Genomic DNA, 21,134 nt, shown 5'->3' with positions numbered 1-21,134 from the left:
AGGAAGAGAAAATAGAAGAATTGAGAGAGAAAGAGAATAAAAAGAGGGAATTGTATATTCATTAACTTGTATCCCTAGCTGTTACAATCCCATATACATATATTATTTAATCCACCTAGATGACACGTGTGCCAAGTAATCAACTATAGTACAAATCATTCACGACAAGGCAATTATTTACATTTGAAATATAATTCTTATCACATATTATAATGCACTGATAACAGAAAGCAAGGAACAAAACTGGACAATACTAAAACAAAGACCAAACAATTAGAGATTGAGGTAAAACTTAATTATTTAATTTTGGCATAAAATAAAAGCAAATTTGAAATTATTAACCGAAGTAATCCTTTCCATATCATGTGTAAAATTTTCACTAAATTTCCTTTGAAAAAGAAAATTAAATGAAATCTATTTGATGGTGTTGGAAGATGGAGGGCCTTCAAAGCGAATGTAATCGTACATAATCCCTTGGAAAGGGCTTTGATCGGCTGTTTGTGTCAAAAAGATTGTGTTAATCCCTTCAACAAGGTGAGCTCCTGGTACATCTACATTGAATAGCCTGTACAGCCCATGAATTCCATGTCTCGCTATTGTATTGTCCTTCCCAATATTTCCAGTTGAAAATAAAGGAGAACTTGCATTTACATCATTAATCCGAACCTTCAACACAAATTTAATTTCATTTTTAATATAAATAGATTAATTAATTTGAAATAAAAGTCAAATTTTGCAAATTAACCAATTAATTAAATAACCTGTAAATCAACATTATGTGCTGTTGCAAGTGCCAAACGTAGTTTATATGTCGCTGTTCGATCAACTGTTTCTTGCTTGAACTTTATTTGCCATGTAGTTCCTTCATATGTGTTATTCTCCTTCTTTCTATAATTTATTAGAGGGGAAGAAAATTATTAATTAAAATTAAATATATTTTCTCAAACAGGCAATTTAATTTTATAATAGGAAGCAAGCAAAGATGGAGTACGAGTATGTTTAACATTAGAATTTATAATTATTTTTGACTTGGATTATGATTTTAAAAGCTGTTGAAAAAATAAATTTAAATAGCATTGTACTTTTAATTATTTAAAATTTTGATAATTAAAATCAATTTTTAGTGATTCTTACAGGAATTTTTTTTAATTCATTGGAAGATTTTATAGGCCGAAATAATACTACAGACTATATATAGCCATGGTAATCCTCCCTTTTGCTCCTCACCAAATTGGTGAAAACAACTGTGATCGAGAGGATTTCTCTCGATCTCGAGACCTCCCACTCCTCACATAAATGAGGAAACCAACCAGAACACTACCTGATTGGCTTTCTAATATCAATTTAAAACATTATCAAACAAATGCTACATATAAATTCCAGAAATTACCAAATAGGGTTGTCGGAAAAACCTTGTTACTTGTGCAAAAAACCAATCTGTTGAATAATTACTAGCGCCAATATTGAACACCAAATCGTTATCAGGATACAACTCTGTGTATCTTTCCCATAATCCATATTGTCGAAACCTGCAATTAGTACACGATAATCACATTAATTAAAAAAACAAAAAGCCCCACTACTTTCAATTTGATATAATCAGGCTTTACCTATCATGATTGAGGTAAAGCTTGTTGACATATTTAGGATTGGAATCTGGAATATAGAATTCATTGGCAGACCGATCAGGAATTCCTATTTCCCATATTGTAGAGCCATTCCTTGGAGGCTCGTATAAAAGATCATCAACATCAATATTACTTCCTGCTTTTGCATTTCCAAAAAAATATGCAAAAATAATTTATAAGAAACCAAAAAAGGGTCCTTATTTAAAAGTGTAAGAAAAATATAAGACCTGTGCTTATCGTAATGACTTTGTCATACTTATAATCTCCAATAAATCCAGGAACCCATGCATAGATATTGTAATCACCGGTCCTTATATTATTGATTGTAAATTGTCCATCTTTATCTGTTTTACTCCAGAATTGGTAACCCTAATATCAAGAAAAGGAAATTAATTTCTTATAGAACACCAAGTCATAACTTAGTCGTAGTAACTGGTAAGTATACGTATGACCTGACAATAAATTCATGTTCTAATCTCTCTTTCTCAATACTAAAAAAAATTGATTTGTTATGTAAAAAAAATATGATTTTATCCCCATATTTTTTCATAATAGACAATATTGCCCCGCATATTTAAAATACATAATTTTATTCATATCTTTTGTTTCTATTATACTGTTATATCAAAGGCAAAGTTGAGTATTTTAATAGAATACAAAAATAAAGTAGCAATTTTTCCTAACTATATATAAGTGCCAGGCAAAATTATGGTCACCTTGGATTGTATTTGCCAGGAACCAGTATCTCCTGGGGATGCCAGCCCAACAAAAGCTCCATTTGCAGGTATGTTTCCTTTCCTCACATCCCTATAATACAAGAGTGAGTTAGTGAATTAATCGATAAATTTAAATATTGTATTTATTTTGAAAAAAATTATGATATATGAAAAAAATATTATGGCGATCTTTTTTTTTTTTTTTTTTTGAAATAAAGTTAAATAAAAAAGTTATATAAATACCTATCTAAGACTAGTAATCTGCCATGGACTTGACCCCGTTGATCCGACGGTGGAAAATCTTCAGAACCAGGAAAGTCATAAGGCCACTTTTGAACTTCATTTATCATCTAAATTCAAAGTTTAATTCATATTAGTGCTCCAATTTTATTTCCATGTCTAAAATGAAAAATGTATAATAACAAGTTAACCTGTTTTTTAGCATCCTCCCAAAGTGGAAGCGAATCGCTTTTGTCCTGCACCGAATTGAAATAGGCGAAAACAGGGCCGAATACTTTCTTCCAGGGCTCATGCGGCCCAAAAGTTGTTGTCATGTCTAATCCCGCATAATGAGTACTGTGAAATACCTGTTAAGTGAGGCGTCAAAACGGGTTGACGTATCCGATTCTATAACAATTCGCTTAGTGAGAGAGAAAGGATTGTGATAATTATTTTTAAGTGACGTGATTGCTTACCGAAAGGATTGTTGGGCCCACATGGGCTGTATTATACTGCTTAAGGGGTCCACCGGACTTGAATTCGATACTAGGAGTGATTAGCCAAAAGCCAACGGCCGAGTCTGTGGAAATCCAACCGTGAACTCTGATGTCCCGGCTTTCACATGAGTATTCATATTTGTCATCTACCTATAATATCACAATTGCTTTTTATTATTACCCAACAAATACCTAAAGAACAAATATGAAAATAATAATAACTGATTTAAAGGGAAAGAAACATTTAAATGCAGCTGATGATCTTTATAAGATTAAAAATTCGATCTTTTTTAAAAATACTTATAGCAAAAATACAGTGGCAAATCCTGAAAATAGTTTTATATTCTTTTAAGTAGAGAGATACTCGTAATAATAGTAATATATAAAAATTAAAAGATTGTATTACAGTACCTCTCCCTTAAATTCTGGTTCAATTGGATTCACGAGTAATACTGCCTCTGGATAGGCTAGAACTTGGCCTCTCCCCTCCTCTCGATCATCAGGTAATGGCATATGTCTTTGTCTATCGTCTGCTATAGCCATGTAGCGAAACCTGTGAGCTCAAACGTGTCAATTTTTCTTAAAAAAAAAAAAAATATGGTAAGACAATTTGTTTTTAGATGTTTGTATTGGTTTGAGACTATGAAGTTCTATTTCTCTTTTTTCACAATATATAAAATCTCATGAAAAAAAAAATATTATAAAAAGAATAAAAAATAAATTATATACTTGTCTTTTCTAAGCTGGAAAACAATCCTTGTATTGTCGAAGTTGAAAGCAGGCCATTCATTCAGGTGCTCATAAATTGCGTAAGTGTAGAAACCTGACGACCCACTAAGAATTACAAACCTGAATAGGAAAATAAGAGAGATTATAATATTAATTGATATCTATTCTTTTCAAAAAATTTAAAGAAATTATTTAAAATTATACCTTTTATCGATATTCAATGGAACAACCTTTCCCTCAAGAGAGAAATTCCATGTTCTTGTGAATGAGAGTTCTATTTGATCCTTATTTTGTACTATTACCTTGAAATTTGTTCCTTCCAGACTGCACAGCATTGAGTTCGTGAATAGGAATAAAATTATTTTATATAAATGATAGTTTTAGAATTAATTATTTTATTTCTATTTTATTTTTGTCTAATATTTTTATTAAATTTTATTTCTCTTAATTATAAAGAATTAATTAAAGGGTAATTCAATCAATTATTTTCATTTTTTAAAAATCAAAATGGTTTAATATCAAAATTAATGAAACAAAAATAGTATATATTGATAAAAATGAGTAAATATGCTAAATACAGTGTTTACTTACATATCAAAGGTACCTTTCTTTTGAGTACTTGGTTCATCCCTCCACACAAGATCCCAGAACCTTCATATATAAATTCCATACGTGATAATAATAAAATGCATTATAATTCATACAAATCTATTATTTATTAATTTAGAACTGTCATTATAGGATAAGCAAAGCTAACTTAACTTTTTCAACAAAATAATCACATAAAAGACAATATAAATGGGGCCTGATAAATAAACATCTCACCATCTTCGTGGCTTATTACAATTATATCCTGTTTTTTCAACTTCTTCACTTCCATATATACAATTAGGGTTGGAGTTTCAAATAGAAAACAATTACTACAAGGTCTAGTTAACGCTTGAAAACGACGTCACTTAGAAAAAAAAAATTTGAGCCAATCTTCCTTTCTCATTCCATCGATCTCTATCTATCTCCTATCAAAGAAATGTAAATTATTGCTTCAATAACAAGTCATCCAATCTTCCTCTCTCATTTCATAGATTTTTGTTTCTTGAAGATATGGTTAAATTTTATATTGGAGAGTGTTGTTTTGATGTGTTAACTGGGCTCAGATTAAGTTAACTCAAATTTAGTTTATAGGGTTTATATTCATTATATTTTATATTCTAAACTCTAACTCTAGTTAGGGTATGGGTGCAAATGGATATACGTACATTACATGTTAAGTAATGTGAATGGTGTGTTGGTATGGCTACCGTAATGTTGTTGAAAAAAAATAAATAAATAAAAGGACTTCCATGAAAATATTGATTTTGATCATTAAAATTTGTTTAACTAATCATAAAAGTTAGAAAATAGCTAGACAATATTTGAAAATTACTCTTTTCCAATAAAATATAAATTGATGTTTCAAAGTGTTAAGCAAGTCATGTATTGATAAATTTCATTCTTATAAAAAAACTATTTCTGAAAACCTAATGGATTTTGACTGTGTCTTGCTCAAATACTATAAAATCCATATAAGGACAACTCTCTTAGCATAAAAATTTCTATACCTCAGATCGAAATAAGTATCAACCATTTCATTCTAACCGAACTTTAACCTAATAGCACTATAGTTTTTTCTATATCTAAGATTGAAAGAAGCATCAATTATTGCATTCTAACCGAACTTTAACCTAATATCACAATAGTTTTCCGAAAATAATAAAATTATACTATTAAACCCAAAAGCGGAGCCAAAAAGGAAAAACTATCTAAAGAAAAGGTTCTTTCTTTCTATACCAACGATTTAACTAAATACATTTTGATTCAGGCTATTATTATAATACAGAGAAGGAAAATGATAAATAGGCATTTGTATAAACTGCATATACCCTCTGTTAGTTTCATTATTAAGAACTTCAAGCAAATTGTTGATGCAATTATACTGTATTCCGGTGATGAATCCTCCTGGTGATGATATTGTCACCTGGACAAACCCATTATCGAGCACCACCTATACCAAAAATTAAAGACTATCAAAACTCAACTCCTGAAAAATTAATTATTACCTGGAAAATATTAAAAAAAGAAAGGTTTCTACATAATTTTCTTCAATTTGAAGTCGCACGGCCTCTGGTGTTTCTTGATCGGTATGAAAATATGAATTCTGCTGATGAAATGAAGAGAATGAAGCAGACAACTCTAAGAAACACAGAGAGAAGGACAAAAGTAAGATAATAAAGGATTTGTCTGCAAAACCCATCATGTAGAAAACTATATATTATTCTCTTTTTGAAAATTTTTTCTCTGTTCTTGCCTCTTAATTTGCCATAGCTCTCTGTGATTCAAGATCCTCTACTTATAGTAGAGGAGAGGAGAGGAATCCTCTACTCTAGTTTTGGAAACGAATCTTGCTATTTATTTGCGGTTTGTGCAAGGTATTAATGTAGGCTTGTGTGAAAAGGTTAAACATGGAATGTTTGCTTATTTCCTTTTTTTTTTTGTTTAAGAAGATTATTTCCTTCCTTCCCTGAGTTGTAGTTGAGCTTGCTGTATCTGTTTTAACCAAACTTGACCCTGTCTTACCAGTTGTCGGGTGCTCAAATGTACTGGCTGCTAGTCCTCGTACCGCCAACCAAATTCCAAATGAGCATTTTTACGTTCAATTCTATTGATTAAAAATAACTTTCTGAACCTTATAACCAACCGACCTTAGCTCAGTTGGTAGAGCGGAGGACTGTAGTTGGTTTCAACCTTCAGATGATCCTTAGGTCGCTGGTTCGAATCCGGCAGGTCGGATTTTTTCATTCAAAAAAAAAAAAAAAAAGAGCATTATAAGTAATGATTTTAGTATTTGAAAATGGATTTCCATTCATCTTTATTCATTATGAGAAACTGTTTTAAAATCTTTGATTATTTCACAATTTTGGTAATTTTTTTTAATGCTAACAATCCATACGACCAAGTATTTTTTTTTTTTTCCTTTACATTATAACTTAATCTACTGTCCAAAATTGGTTGAAATGGCAAATTCAATTTCTTTTCTTATTCCTTCAATGATAATGATATATATATAATTCTATTTATATATCTATATCTATATATACCTATAGCATTATTTTTTTCCTATTTTTGAAATTTTTTCTTATTTCTTAAAAAGTTAAAGATTTAATTAATAGTTTTTACTTTTACATATTTAATTAAGTTTCTTTTGTTTTTTGAGCTTTTAGTTAAAACACTTAACATGTTTCTTATTTTTATTTTTCTTATTTTCATTTATTTTTCTTATTTTTTTGAAAACTATTATCTTTGCATATAATCATATATATCACTTATATTTTGCTTACTTTCACAGATTTTAGGATTTAATTAATATATTTTATTTTTAAAAGTTTATATTTCCTTTAATTTTAGGCTTTCGTACACCACGACGTAACCTAATGGTAAGTGCATATACGACTTGACGATAGATAGGTTCGAATCCCCCTCTCCCAAAACTAAAAAAAAAAAAATTAGGCTTTTCAATTAAAGTGCTAAAATACGTTTCATATTTCTATTTCTTTTATCACATTTTTTTTTATTTTTGCATATCTCTTCATTCTTTTTATTTCTACAAATTTATTTTTCTTTATTTCTTGGAATGTAAATTAAAACACTAATTAAAATATGTTTATCTCTTGTTTTTTTTTTTTTTGTATTTATCTTAATTTAAATAGAAGGAATTAATGGTCGAAAAAGAGCAAACCAGTTGGATGCATTAATGTATTAATAAAAAGAAAAGGATGAAGTTGTTAACTTTACTAAATCAGAGGGACTAAGCAATAATTTACCCAAATAAATTGTTAAAGTAGCATTATGATAGGTGGAATATAAAAATAAAACTCAACTTGCCATCTGATCTTATTGCCATATACAAAAATCTAATTTTTATATAGTTATCACCTTAACTATGAAAGAAATGATAAAAAGGATCAAATTTTTAATTAAAAAAAGTAAAATAATATTTTTTTAATATTTTGAACCAATAAATTTGCTACTATTCTAAAGTTAAAAATTATTTATTTATTATTTTTGGCTAAAATTTAATAACCAAATTGAATGTTACTATTTTATTTTTTTGAGATTAAAACGTAGAAATTCTCTTACTCAGAAACAGAATCCATTACAATAAGTGAATATGGACAGGAAGGTCATAGAAACCTTAAATGTAGCATGAAAAAACGCTATTCCTGCTAATAAAGCGTGGACGGCTTCGTTTGCCATCTCACCCAAGACAAAGAAATTTCGTTTGCTTGACAAACACGTATTATCCAAACAAAGATATAATTATTGCTTTGCTTGTTGTCTTCAATAACCTCTCCCCAGTCACCACCTTACCATTTTTCCATCTTTAAGCTAAGAAAGCACCTGATCAATTATATTTTTGATATTCACTTATACCAAATAAGTGATCTTTGGAATAAAAATTAAATTGAAATGAAAAAAAAAAAACCTTTGAATATCACCTGTAAAAATTTCCACTAAATTTTTCTATAAGAATAATATTGAAAATAAAAAAAATCTATTTGACGGTGTTCGAAAATGGAGGGCCTTCAAAGCGAATATAATCGTACATAATCCCTTGGAAAGGGCTTTGATCGGCTGTTTGTGTCAAAAAGATTGTGTTAATCCCTTCAACAAGGTGAGCTCCTGGTACATCTACATTGAATAGCCTGTACAGCCCATGAATTCCATGTCTCGCTATTGTATTGTCCTTCCCAATTCTTCCAGTTGAAAATAAAGGAGAACTTGCATTTACATCATTAATCCGAACCTTCAACACAAATTTAAATTCATTTTTGAATATAATAGATTAATTAATTTGAAATAAAATTTAAATTAACTACAGAGATCTTATAATAAATAATCATGATTTTGCAAATTAATTAACCTGTAAATTGGCATTATTTGCTGTCGCAAGTGCCAAACGTAGTTTATATATCCCACTTCGATCAACTGCTTCTTGCTTGAACTTTATTTGCCATGTAGTTCCTTCATATGTGTTATTTTCCTTCTTCCTGTAATTTATCAATCACACTGTCAATTTAATTTGATATGAGCGAGCAAGCACAGGTGGACTGTGAATCTGTTTGACATTAAAATTATAACTATTTGACTGACAAGTATGATTTGAAATGCTGTTAAAATAATAAATTCAAAGCATTTGTCTAATTATTTTGGAATTTTTATAATTAAAATATATGAAATTAATTTCTTATACCAATTTTAATTTTTCTTCCTAAGAGCTATTTAAATAGTTATCAAACGAATGCTATAAATTTAAGGAATTAAAAATTAGGGTTGGGAAATGAACCTTGTTACTTGTGCAAAAAACCAATCTTTTGAATAATTACTAGTGCCGACAGTGAATACTAAATCTCCATCAGGATACAACTCTGTATATCTTTCCCATAATCCATATTGCCTATACCTGCAAATATTGCAAAATAATAAAGATTTTGTGCTACAATATCACATTAATTAAAAAAAAAAAAAGTTCCCCTGCTATTAATTTGACATGATTAAGCTTTACCTATCACTGTGATTAAGATAAAGTTTGTTGACATATTTAGGATCGGGATCTGGAATATAGAATTCTACAGCAGACCGATCAGGAATTCCTATTTCCCATAATGTACAACCATGTCTTGGAGGCTCATATATAAGGTCACCAACACAAATATTACTTCCTGTTATTACATTTCCAAAAAAATAAATATATGTATATATATTTGCAAAAAATAAAAAAAATAAAATAAGCAACCAATAATCAAAAAGTGTGAGAAAAATATGAGACCTGGACTTATTTTAATGACAGGATCATACTTATAATCTCCAATATATCCTGGAACCCATGCATAGATATTGTAGTCACCAGTTCTTATATTATTAATTGTAAATTGTCCATCTTTATCTGTTTTACTCCAAAATTGGTAACCCTAATATCCAGAACAGAAAATTGATTTGTTATATACCATAATTATCCATTAAAAATATATATATATATATATATATAAAATTTATTATTTGCAACGCAAAATTATAGTCACCTTGGATTCAATTTGCCAGGAGCCAATATCTCCAGGAGGTGCCAGCCCTACATACGCTTCATTTGCAGGTATATTCTCGTCCCTCACATCCCTATACTGTCTTTTTATTATATCATAAATTTTGATACAGTTATGAAATTGTACTTTCTTTCTTTTTTCTTTCGAAATAAAAATTAAATAAAAATAAAAATATAGAATGCTTACCTACCTATCTAACACTAGTAGCCTGCCAGAAATATTACCCCGTTGATCCGACGATGGAAAATCTTCAGAATGAGGAAAATCGTAAGGCCACCTTTGAACTTCATTTATCATCTAAAATCAAATTTTATATCAATATTACTGTTCCAATTTTATTTCCATGTCTATAAAAATACGAAGTGAAAATGTATAATATTAACAAGTTAAACCTGTTTTTTAGCATCCTCCCAAAGTGAAAGGGAGTTGTTTTTGTCTGGCACCGCATTGAGATAGACAAAAACAGGGCCATACACTTTCTTCCAGGGCTCATTGGGCCTAAAGCTTATTATCATTTCTGCTCCCGCGTAATGAGTGCTATGAAATACCTGGCACGTGACTCAGCTTAATTAACACAGGGGAAAAATGATAATGGTGTTTCTAAATTTTTGTCTAATTAATATTTAAAGACCTTTATTTTTAAAAGATAATTACAAAGTCCTTAAATTTTAATTCCGTCCATAATTTCATTATTTCATCCAAAATTACACCATTCTCTGGTTAGTCTTAATAATTTAAATGAGTCCAACGAGAGAGAAAAGATTTAAATCCCTATATACACCCATCTACCCTAGCTGCTAACCTTTTCACTCCAGCCTCTTTGCGTCTTTCTTCTACCATCTTCATTTTCTAATATTTTTTAAAATATAAGAATTTGTATTTTCTAAATCAAATCACACGGATTATGCTGTATTTTCTTTTATAAAAATTTTATTTATTCAAATAAAAAATAAATTTGAAATCCTGAAATAAAAAGAATTATAATTATCCCACAAAAGAAAGAGGAGGTTTGCTTACAGAAAGTGTTGTTGGGCCCACATGAGAGGTAAGGAACTGCTTACGTGGTCCACCAGACCTGAATTCAATACTAGGAGTGATTAACCAAAAGCCAACAGTTGAGTCAGTAGAAATCCACCCGTGAACTCCATTGTCCAAGCTTTCACATGAGTATTCATATTTGTCATCTACCTATTCACATTTGGTTTTTTCTTTTTATTATAACCAAACAAATACCAAAAACCAAAACTAAAATTAAAATATTCTATTACTACAATACCTACCTCTCCCTTAAATTCTGGTTCAATTGGATTCACAAGCATCACTGCCTCTGGATAGGCTAGAGCTTGGCCTCTTCCCACCAATCTATCATCAGGTGATGGCATATATCTCTGTCTATTGTCCGCTACGGCCATGTAGTTAAACCTGTGATTAGTTTCAGTCGTTATCAAAATAACTAGAATTAGCTATTTGAATGGTTGTCCGTCAGCACTTATATGTATTTTAGATACTTATATAAAATTAGGATTCTAAATATCCAAAAATTGATTCCAGTGGACCTAATTATTCAAATGGAATTGATTTTTTTTCCTCATGTAACCTAATTTAGGACCACTTTTGAGAAAGTCCAATTTGGGTTGGTTGAAACACGCAGTTTGTTCCTCCTGGTGCCTACTTGTTCGTTTGCTTGTCAATTTGCTCTTTTTCATTTGGTAAATAGTGGGTATAGCTACTAACGACATTTTTATTTTTTTTTTATTTTTTATTTTTTCAAAACAAGCAATCCAACATTATATTATAAAAATAATAAAAGGGAATAGAGAAGATTTATCTACTTGTCTTTTCTAGGCTTGAAAGCAATCCTTGTATTGTCAAGATTGAAAGCAGGCCATTCCTCCGAGTGCTCATAAATTGCGTAAGTGTAGAAACCCGACGAACCACCAAGAATTACATATCTGAAGGAAAAAAAAAAAAAAAGAAAAGAAAGAAACTATAATATTAATTTTTAAAATTTAAATTAATTATTTAAAAGGTAAATTTTAAGAATCGTACCTTTTATCGATGTTCAATGGAACAAGCTTTCCGTGAAGAGAGGAATTCCATGTTCTTGTGAACGAAAGTTCTATCTGATCCTCATTCTGTACTACTATTTTGAAATTTGTTCCTTCCATCCTGCATAACATTAAGTTGATGAAATTACAAAAATATACAAAAAAATAAATTAAAAAAAAATTGAATTTACACAATAAAAAACAAAAATACAACTGATAATTACATGCAAGCACAAGAAGCATACCTGTCAAAGTTACCCTTTTTTCGAGTAGTTGATTCATCACTCCATACGAGATCCCAGTACCTTCATATATAAATTCCATAAATTTATATCATGCATTAATTTAAAACTGTCATTAAAGGATAATTAAATTTGCTAATCTCAGAAGAGAGCCTAGCTAGCTAATTGTTGCCATCATTGGAAATGGGAACTTTTGAGCTCACTTCACGTTCTCAACAACCTCTCGCACAGCTAAGGAAAGCTATACTTAGCTTTTTCAATAAGACAAGACATTGTTAATGGTGGGTTTGATGTTACTTGTACCAAAGAGAGGAAAAAGAATATAAAGAAGCATTTGTATAGACTACTGTGTGTGTATATATATATATATACCCTCTGTCACTTTCTTCATTAAGAACTTCAAGCAAATTGTTGATGCCATTGTACTGTATTCCGGTGATGAATCCTTCCGGCAATGATATCGTTACCTGGACAAAGCCATTATCGAGCACCACCTATACCGAAAATTAAAGAAACAATCAAAAACAACTCATAATAACATTAATAATTACCTGGAAAATGTTAAAAAGAAAGGTTTCTACATAATTTTCTTGAATTTGGAGTCGCACTGCCTCTGGTATTTCTTGATCGGTATGAGAATATGAATTCTGATACCGTAGTGAAGAGAATGAAGCAGACAACTCTAAGAAACACAGAGAGAAGGACAAAGATGAGATAATTAAAACTTTGTCTGCAAAAGCCATTCTATAGAAAAATATGATTTTTTTTTTTTGAAAATTTTCTCTGTTCTTGCCTATTTGCAATTGCAGTAGCAGCTCTCTGTGATTCAAGATCCTCTATTTATTTATAATAGGAAGAGGTGAGGAGAGGAGAAGAATCCTCCCCAAATCTTTAGTTTTTGATTGTATATTTTATTCTCTAATTTTGTCATTAAGGAAACGAATCTTAGCTTATTTGCTGTTTGCCAAAAGGAATTAATGTAGGTATAAACTATAAAGGCATGTGAAAGGTTAATATGGAATGTTTGGTTATTTCCCTTTTTTTTTTTCTTTTAATTATTTTCTGGAGTTGTAGTTGAACTTGCAGCTTTTTGTTTTAACCAAACATGACCCTATCTTACCAGTCAGGTGCTTAACTGTTTTGGTTGCTAGTCCTCGTATCCCAACCAAATGAGCACTTTCCTTAACTAAATAATGGAAAATTTTCGCCCTCCACTACACCCAATGTATGAGCTCTTACCAAAACCAGCTACAAACATTATTTTATTTCAAAAAAAGAAAAAAAAAAAAAACAATAACATTTTTTTAAAAAATCTTTTTTCTCATTGACTTGATATATAATTAGACTCGTTCACCGAATATAGGCAAGTCTTATGCTTAGTTATATAATATGTATTTGAATTGAATTTTGAAGATTGATTTCCATTCATCTTTTTTTTTTTTTTTCAAAATACTAATTTTATAGATAAAGTTTATTTGGATATGTAGTTGATTTTGGTAAATCGAAAATCTATAAAACTATTTTTCGTTCATCTCTGTCGATTATGAGAATCCATTTTAAAATCTCTCAATTCATATTTATTTATCTTTGTTCTCGATTCAAATGAATCTAGAGTATTTATTTATGGATCTTTTATTTAAAAAAGTCTACCAAAACAAATCTTAATTATTTCAAAAATTAAACATATCACTTTTATTTTTTTTGGCTTAAGAATTAAGAAAATCCAAATAATTATGCATATTTTAAAATTTTTTTTATCCAGTTAAATAAGGAACACACAGCACATATTTAGGGGTAAGCAATATTCACGTTAGACTTGAAAATTGAATCCATCCATCTTATCTGGTCATTTTAAATATTATAGAATTCACTTACTGAACGTTTTGGTTAGGAATAATTATTTGATTTTCGATTTATTTCGGTTTTATATATATCTAATCAAATTTATTTTTTAGATCTAAAATAGTTAATTCATTATGAAATAATTGAACTAAACCCAAAACAAATTGATTTTGTATTATTTGGTTGCAGGTTCAATCAATATAAAAAAAATATTTGACCAGACCAAAAGGAGTTGGTCTATTTCGATTAAATCGATTGCTCAACCTTATTCATGCCAACATATAACTCAAACACATCCTTTCTACAATTATGTAGAATACCAAAGAACCAACTTATATTTATTATTCATATAACTCAATTACGTATAATTCACTCCTCAATTGGATAACTCATAATGTTATTCCAGACTATTCAACCTCTCAGCGAATCTTTATTGTATAGCCTATATATAATAATTTAATGATATTTTACTTATTGAAATTTCTATTATGCAATATCAAATATAGGCATAGAGAGCTTTGAAAATTGATTTATCATCGAATATGATGATACGGGCCAAACGATCCCAAGACTTATGATATGTGAATATAATATTGAGTCTGAGGCCACTTCTATTGAATTAAAAGTTTGTAAAGTATATTTTTAGGCTTACTACGAGCTTTGGTGGCTTTAAGCTTATTTAAGTCCTAGTGCCAGTTTGACTCAAGGTAATGGGTCGAATATTATTCCAGTTTTACTAGACCTCCAAATGCAAGAATCAAAGAAACTAATATATATTGGTCTCTCAAGTTTTTATTAATATAAGCAGGTAATTTTATTTTTATTAAAAACTTAAAATATGTGACAAAAAAGTAAAATTAACAAAAAAAAAAAAAAAAAGAAGAAAGTGTACATTCTTTATCTCAGAAAAAAATAGATGTCCTTTAAATGATTGAAAGTAAAGGGAGAAATAGTAATATACCTAATATAAATACTTATATTTGTATCTACATATTTTATTTCTAATTCAACTTTACATTTAATTTAAACAACAAACACTTATTAAAAATAAAATAAAATTACTTTTTCATTAAAATTATCGATATGATTTCTATAATTACAGCTGGTAGCAAGGGACCTAAAAGTTTTAACCCAACCCAAGAATGCAACAACAAGGGTGCCGAATAATATAACAAAATAGTCAATAAACTACATGCTAATTCGAAACCACTCATTAAGCAAAGAAAAATGAAATTAAAAAGTAATCAAGAAAAAATAATTATGTATAATAATGAGCTAAAAATAAAAATAAAAATAAAATAAGATATTTTTATTTTTTTTTAACTGAAAAGATGGATCATATATTATTACGATCATGCATAAAAATATCATAAACAATAGATGGTGGGTTAGATACCCATTCTATCGCATCAGACATAGAATTGGTAGCCCGAGCAAGCATAAGAACATCATAACCAAGATATTTTTGTTATTAATAGCTTTAATTTAATTACAACTAAATACTCCACCATCCCAATTTCATAATTGAAAACAACTAGCGTGAGCTCTAACTGCAACTGTTTATTTCATTCCCCACCATCTCATTGAAACTAATTAAACAAACTATCCATAACCAATAATGATTTTCTATTTTCTTTTCTACTATATAAACCCCTTTCACATTCAATCTTAGGTACCTCTCTCGCCATCTCCTCTCCGCATTTTGAAATCCAAAATCCAAAAAGAAAGGGCGGTGTATAGACAAAGATGGCTGTACAATTTGCTTTTGCATTTTGCACGGTCATCTTCTTTTTCTCAAATGATTGTCTTGCTACCAGCAATATCAATGCCATTGATAGTTGTTGGAGACAAAACCCTCATTGGCGAAGAAGTCGACAACAATTAGCCAAGTGCTCTATTGGGTTTGCAGGAAAGATGATTAACAATATTGGAAAAAATGTCATTCGTTATAAAGTCACAGACCCTAGCGATGACCCATTAAATCCCAAACCAGGAACCCTACGATATGGAGCTACCTTGATCAAAGAGAAAGTCTGGATTACCTTCCAAAAGAACATGCATATTAAACTTGATAAGCCTCTTCTCATTAGTAGTTTCACTGCTCTTGATGGTCGCGGTGTTTCTATCCACATTACCGGAAATGCATGCCTTTTACTCTACAAGGTCTTTTATTTATCAAAGAAATTATGTCTATTTGGTTGATTTAATATATCTTTTGAATGTTTTTTGAAAAGAAACGAGGACACACCTTTATCGAAATTATGAAAATTTTGATAAAACATGCTAATCCATTTTGGATTGTTGTTATTTGTTATTGTTTACAAGTTTTATTCATTGGTATTGTTCAGGTAAGCAATGTGATCATTCATGGGTTAAATATTCACCATTGCAAGGCTTCGGCACCTGGTTCAGTGCGAGGACCAGATGGAAAAATAATGCCATTATCGCAAATGGATGGAGATGCAATTAGGTTGGTTACTGCATCCAAAGTTTGGATAGATCATAATACATTATATGCATGCCAAGATGGGCTTTTGGATGTCACTCGTGGATCGACAAGTACTACCATATCTAACAATTGGTTTAGAGATCAAGATAAAGTTATGCTTCTTGGGCATGACGATGGATACTTTAGGGACAAGAACATGAAGGTGACCGTTGTGTACAATCATTTTGGTCCAAATTGCAACCAAAGAATGCCAAGGTGATTTTATCGCTAAAAGTATGAGTTTATAGTATGAGACCAATGATTCTTTTTTATTGTTTTAGTTAATGATTTATGTTGGAACATTAAAAATTGCAGGGTGCGATATGGTTATGCACATGTCGTCAATAATTTCTATCAGGGATGGGAACAATATGCCATTGGAGGAAGTATGAATCCCAGTATTAAGAGTGAAGCCAATTGTTTTGTCCCATTAAAATCAGGAAAGAAGGAGGTAACCTGGAGAAATGGCATCAATGAGAAGAGCCAGCCTTGGAACTTCTATTCCAGTAGGGATATTTTCGAGAATGGAGCTTCTTTCATCCAATCAGGTGGTATAGGAAAAGCCAAACCCAATTATAATGATCAACAGAAGTTTGAGGTTGCAGATGCTAAGTTTGTCAAGTCAATAACAAGCTCTTCAGGTGCTTTAAAATGTCATAGAACTCTTATTACATGTTAATTAAATGTTTGGAGGAACATAAAGACAAATATAATGTATCAGTATGTTCTTTAATTTTCCTTCCTGGGAGGAGATGGTGATGGAGGTCCTTCAAAACGAATGTAATCGTACATAATACCCTGAAAGGGGCTATTGCTTCTTGGTTGAGTCAAGAAAATAATATTATCACCTTCAACAAGAAGAGTTGCAGCTACATTTATATTATATAACCAGTAAAGTCCATGGATTCCATGTCTTGCAATTGAGTTATCTTTCCCTATTACTCCACTTGAAAATACAGGATTCGCTTTCGGATTGTTAATTCGAACCTTTATCAAGACAAATTTCTTATTAATTATCTAAGTAATTAAGCTAATTCAAAAAAATATCATTGAAACTAATTAATCGTTTTACCTGCAATTCAGAAATTGTTGCTGATGCAAGTGCCACACGCAATTTATAAATGTTGTTTTGATCTACATTTTCTAGTTTGAACTTGATTTGCCATGTACTTCTCTGATATGTATTGTCATCTTTCTTCCTGCCATGTGAAAGAAGTCAATATAAGACTAATAATAAGAAGAAAATGGAATGAAATGACAGAATTAGACCTGGTAACTTGAGCAAAGAGCCAATCTTTACTATAATCACTAACTCCAATGGTGTAAATTAAATCTCCTTGTGGATATAATTCAGCATATCTTTCCCACAGTCCATATTGCCTAAACCTGCAAATTATACAGTAATGTTATATAGCTCAACATTTGAGTATCTGCATAAGTTAAAAGAATAATTATGATATGGGACTAACCTATCAGGATGATTAAGATAGAGTTTATTAATAAACATAAGATTTGGATCAGGAACATAAAATTCTGCAGCAGAACGATCAGAAATTCCTATTTCCCACAGTGTAGGACCATCTCTTGGAGGCTCATAGACAAGATCACCAGTATCAATGTCGCAACCTATTTATATCATACTTGATATTAAACTAATTACATATGAAAATGATTGATTTGTAGTTAAAAAAAAAAAGCTTCAATGATAAAAATTATGGTACCTGAGGTTATGGTAATTACAACATCGTACCGATAATCACCAATAAAACCAGGAACCCAGGCATAAAGATTATAGTCTCCGGTCCGAATATTATTAATTGAAAAATAACCATTTTCATCTGCTCTGCTCCAAAATTGGTAGTTCTAATGGAATATGTAATGAAAATGATTTAGTATTATATGTACAGGTAGTTTATAAGTCTATATAGAGGTTAGATAACTTAATTAAGAGATAACCTTGCATTCCCTTTGCCATGATCCAACATCTCCTGGTGTGGCTAATCCAACATAAGCTCCATTTGCCGATATGTAATCTGCACTAATAAACCTGCAATACCCAATTTGATTAATTTTATATATATCTAATTTAATTTATAAACAGTTTTTAAATTGGAAATATTTGGAAGAGATAAGGTTGTCAGGATTTGGAACCTGGAGACAAAAAGCATACCTGTCTTTGACTAGTAATCTACCACTAACATTTCCCCTTTGGTCTGGCTTTTGGTAGTCTTCTGAAGCTGGAAAAAAATAGGGCCAGCTTTGGACTTCAATCTCCATCTGATAAATTTAACAAAAGAAGGATTAATTCTGTTTCAGTAGAAATTAGTTGAAGGAAACAATTTAGGGTTTTAGTTTTATAAAACCTGCTGTTTAGCATCCTCCCAAAGTGAAAGTGGATCATCTCCAGGCATTGCAGAATTCAAATATATAAAAACAGGACCAAATACTTTTTTCCATTCCTCACCAGCTTCAAATTTTGGAACCAAATCTTCTCCAGAATAATGAGCACTCAAAAACACCTGATCATATATATGCATATTATAGCATTTTTTTTAACCACTAAATAAAAATTAATTAATAATTAAGCTACTTACTGAAAGAGTGGTGGGACCAACATGGGAGGTCAAATTCTGTTTGTGGGGTCCACCAGTTCTAAACTCATTGCTTGGTGTAATATGCCAAAACCCCACTGGTGGGTCCATGCAAATCCACCCATGTACCTTAATGTCTTTATTTTCGCAGGAGTATTGATATTTGTCATCTACCTGCGCACAAACACACAGACATTCTAATATTCTCATTTTATTATTATTATTATTATTATTATTATTTAATTATTTACCTCTCCTTTGAATTCAGGCTCAACAGGATTGACAAGCAAAACTGCCTCAGGGTAGGCCAGGGCTTGGCCTCTTGGAGGCAAACGGTCATCAGGTAAGGGCATATACCTCTGTCTATTATCTGCTATAGCCATGTAATGAAACCTATAAATATATATACGCACAAATCATCATCACGAGTTTATATACTTCATTTAAAAAATACCCATTAAAAAAAAAAAAGGAGAAATGACTAGTTACTTGTCTTTTCTAAGCTTGAAAGCAATTCTGGTCTCTCCAAGATTGAAACCTGGCCATTCTTTCGAGTGCTCATAAATTGCATATGAATAGAAACCTGAAGACCCACGTAGCATTACAAACCTGTACAAATTATATTATAAATTTCAGCTTAATTTTTCAACATAAATACCATTTCTATTATAATTGATATATATATAAATGTAATCTATAATTAACCTTTTGTCTATGTTTAAAGGAACGAGTTTGCCCTCAAGAGATGAATCCCATGTTCTTGTGAATGAGATCTCCACTTGTTCTTCTGTTTCCACTATCACCTTAAAATCTGTTCCTTTAATTCTGTGCATGGTAATTTTAAGTTAATTACTTCTCTATTCATCTTTTAATTATTCTTTAAAGGTTTTTTTTTTTTTTTTTTTTAAAGAAAAAGGGGAAAAAATAGAAGATGAAGGAACCAATAATTTCATTAGAATGTGTCTCTAATTAATCAATTTCATTAAAGGATAAAGAGTATGAAGAACGAAGAACATACACGTCAAAAATCCCAGTTGTTCCTGTTCCTGGCGTGCTCCAAACAAGGTCCCAGTACCTACATATACATATTGCAATACATTAAATTATTTATCTATAAAATTTCTAGAAATTAAATTAAAAATATTTGTATTTACGTAATTTATTTCATTCATTACCATCCTAAGTACACCATAGTCATGAATTACTTTTGATATTCGATAATGAAATGTGATATAATGTAATTAAATGCATTTTAAATATAAAATATTAAAAGATATTTTTAAAATTTATAATTGAAATACTAAAAAGTTATATTTTAAATTATTAGCATATTTGTCAACTACCAACATTAACTGATTGTGTCACACTCACCCTCTGTTAGATTCATCATTAAGAACTTCAAGCAAATTGTCGATGCCATTATATCGAATGCCAGTCACTATGCCCTCTGGATTTGAAAAAGTAACTTGCAGTATTCCATTATCCATCACCACCTACACAAGAAATGGAAATTCTTTATTTACATATAGTCATTTTCACTTAAAATACCAGGCATAAATAAAAGATTCAAGTAAAAGAAAGTAATTAAGTAGAAATGAAAGACCAAGCAAAACTTAATTTACATGGTGATCTTGAATATTTAGCTGCACATCAAGAGGTGGCATGTTAAGGCTTTTTCAGATATATAAGCAAGAAGCCAATTAGAATCACTTTGAGAAGAAATTTGAATTGAGAATGTGAAATTATATATGAAATTTCATACATAAAGCCAAGGGCTTACAATGGATTGCATGTGTTAGCTTTAGCTTCCTTAAACTGGAGATAAAGCATTCCTTTTGCTACATTTTTTATTTTTCCTCTTGATAATCTCTTTACTTGGTCGCCACTCGCCACTATTACAGTTTGGTGGACAGGACAAAAGCGTACAAAAATGGCTTGAGCTAGCAGCCATTACAATTGATTTGTCAGATGGATAATGACACTCGGGCTTAAATAACATG

General features: G+C 30.3%; 4 protein-coding genes and 1 non-coding gene across 7 annotated transcripts; 2 read left to right on the top strand and 3 right to left on the bottom strand.

Annotated features, from left to right (window-relative positions):
- Positions 1 to 28: 28 nt before the first annotated feature.
- LOC105630737 (uncharacterized) lies at positions 29 to 6,384 on the bottom strand. 2 transcript variants are annotated; one of them, XM_089725974.1, is made up of 15 exons: positions 5,918 to 6,384; positions 5,709 to 5,830; positions 4,381 to 4,440; positions 3,994 to 4,113; positions 3,790 to 3,909; positions 3,472 to 3,613; positions 3,040 to 3,210; positions 2,776 to 2,931; positions 2,588 to 2,694; positions 2,345 to 2,435; positions 1,856 to 1,997; positions 1,611 to 1,767; positions 1,413 to 1,529; positions 762 to 888; positions 29 to 666 (listed from the first exon to the last, which is right to left on the bottom strand). In XM_089725974.1, exons 1-15 carry the CDS (start codon positions 6,080 to 6,082, stop codon positions 415 to 417), a joined length of 2,049 nt encoding a protein of 682 aa, XP_089582100.1. In that variant the 5' UTR covers positions 6,083 to 6,384; the 3' UTR covers positions 29 to 414. The 2 variants fall into 2 exon arrangements, with proteins under 2 accessions (XP_089582100.1, XP_089582101.1); XM_089725975.1 differs by having other exon boundaries at positions 1,611 to 1,764; positions 5,918 to 6,369.
- Positions 6,385 to 6,522: 138 nt separating this feature from the next.
- TRNAY-GUA (transfer RNA tyrosine (anticodon GUA)) lies at positions 6,523 to 6,615 on the top strand. The gene is made up of 2 exons: positions 6,523 to 6,559; positions 6,580 to 6,615. It is a non-coding gene; the product is annotated as a tRNA-Tyr (tRNA).
- Positions 6,616 to 7,897: 1,282 nt separating this feature from the next.
- On the bottom strand, positions 7,898 to 13,205 carry LOC149493489 (uncharacterized). Of its 2 annotated transcripts, none has more exons than XM_089725972.1 (15): positions 12,795 to 13,205; positions 12,586 to 12,707; positions 12,217 to 12,276; positions 11,973 to 12,092; positions 11,756 to 11,875; positions 11,204 to 11,345; positions 10,941 to 11,111; positions 10,316 to 10,471; positions 10,114 to 10,220; positions 9,906 to 10,005; positions 9,653 to 9,794; positions 9,389 to 9,545; positions 9,170 to 9,286; positions 8,747 to 8,873; positions 7,898 to 8,629 (listed from the first exon to the last, which is right to left on the bottom strand). In XM_089725972.1, exons 1-15 carry the CDS (start codon positions 12,954 to 12,956, stop codon positions 8,378 to 8,380), a joined length of 2,055 nt encoding a protein of 684 aa, XP_089582098.1. In that variant the 5' UTR covers positions 12,957 to 13,205; the 3' UTR covers positions 7,898 to 8,377. The 2 variants fall into 2 exon arrangements, with proteins under 2 accessions (XP_089582098.1, XP_089582099.1); XM_089725973.1 differs by having other exon boundaries at positions 9,906 to 9,996.
- Positions 13,206 to 15,624: 2,419 nt separating this feature from the next.
- On the top strand, positions 15,625 to 17,403 carry LOC149493488 (Pectin lyase-like superfamily protein). The gene is made up of 3 exons (XM_089726445.1): positions 15,625 to 16,218; positions 16,404 to 16,759; positions 16,859 to 17,403. Exons 1-3 carry the CDS (start codon positions 15,802 to 15,804, stop codon positions 17,220 to 17,222), a joined length of 1,137 nt encoding a protein of 378 aa, XP_089582571.1. The 5' UTR covers positions 15,625 to 15,801; the 3' UTR covers positions 17,223 to 17,403.
- Positions 17,189 to 20,883, bottom strand: LOC149493487 (uncharacterized). Its single transcript, XM_089726444.1, has 15 exons — positions 20,757 to 20,883; positions 20,506 to 20,627; positions 20,153 to 20,209; positions 19,840 to 19,959; positions 19,624 to 19,743; positions 19,386 to 19,527; positions 19,138 to 19,308; positions 18,907 to 19,062; positions 18,714 to 18,820; positions 18,500 to 18,590; positions 18,265 to 18,406; positions 18,013 to 18,169; positions 17,813 to 17,929; positions 17,616 to 17,742; positions 17,189 to 17,530 (listed from the first exon to the last, which is right to left on the bottom strand). The coding sequence occupies exons 1-15, from the start codon at positions 20,796 to 20,798 to the stop codon at positions 17,273 to 17,275; spliced, it is 1,929 nt and encodes a 642-aa protein (XP_089582570.1). The 5' UTR covers positions 20,799 to 20,883; the 3' UTR covers positions 17,189 to 17,272.
- Positions 20,884 to 21,134: the final 251 nt, after the last annotated feature.

This window comes from Jatropha curcas, chromosome 9 (genome assembly GCF_041381405.1).
Source record: "Jatropha curcas cultivar XTBG-Jc1 chromosome 9, XTBG_Jcur_1.0, whole genome shotgun sequence".
Lineage (NCBI taxonomy): Eukaryota > Viridiplantae > Streptophyta > Magnoliopsida > Malpighiales > Euphorbiaceae > Jatropha > Jatropha curcas.
Note: the sequence above shows the minus strand (reverse complement) of the source record. Positions and strands in the feature narration are given on the sequence as shown.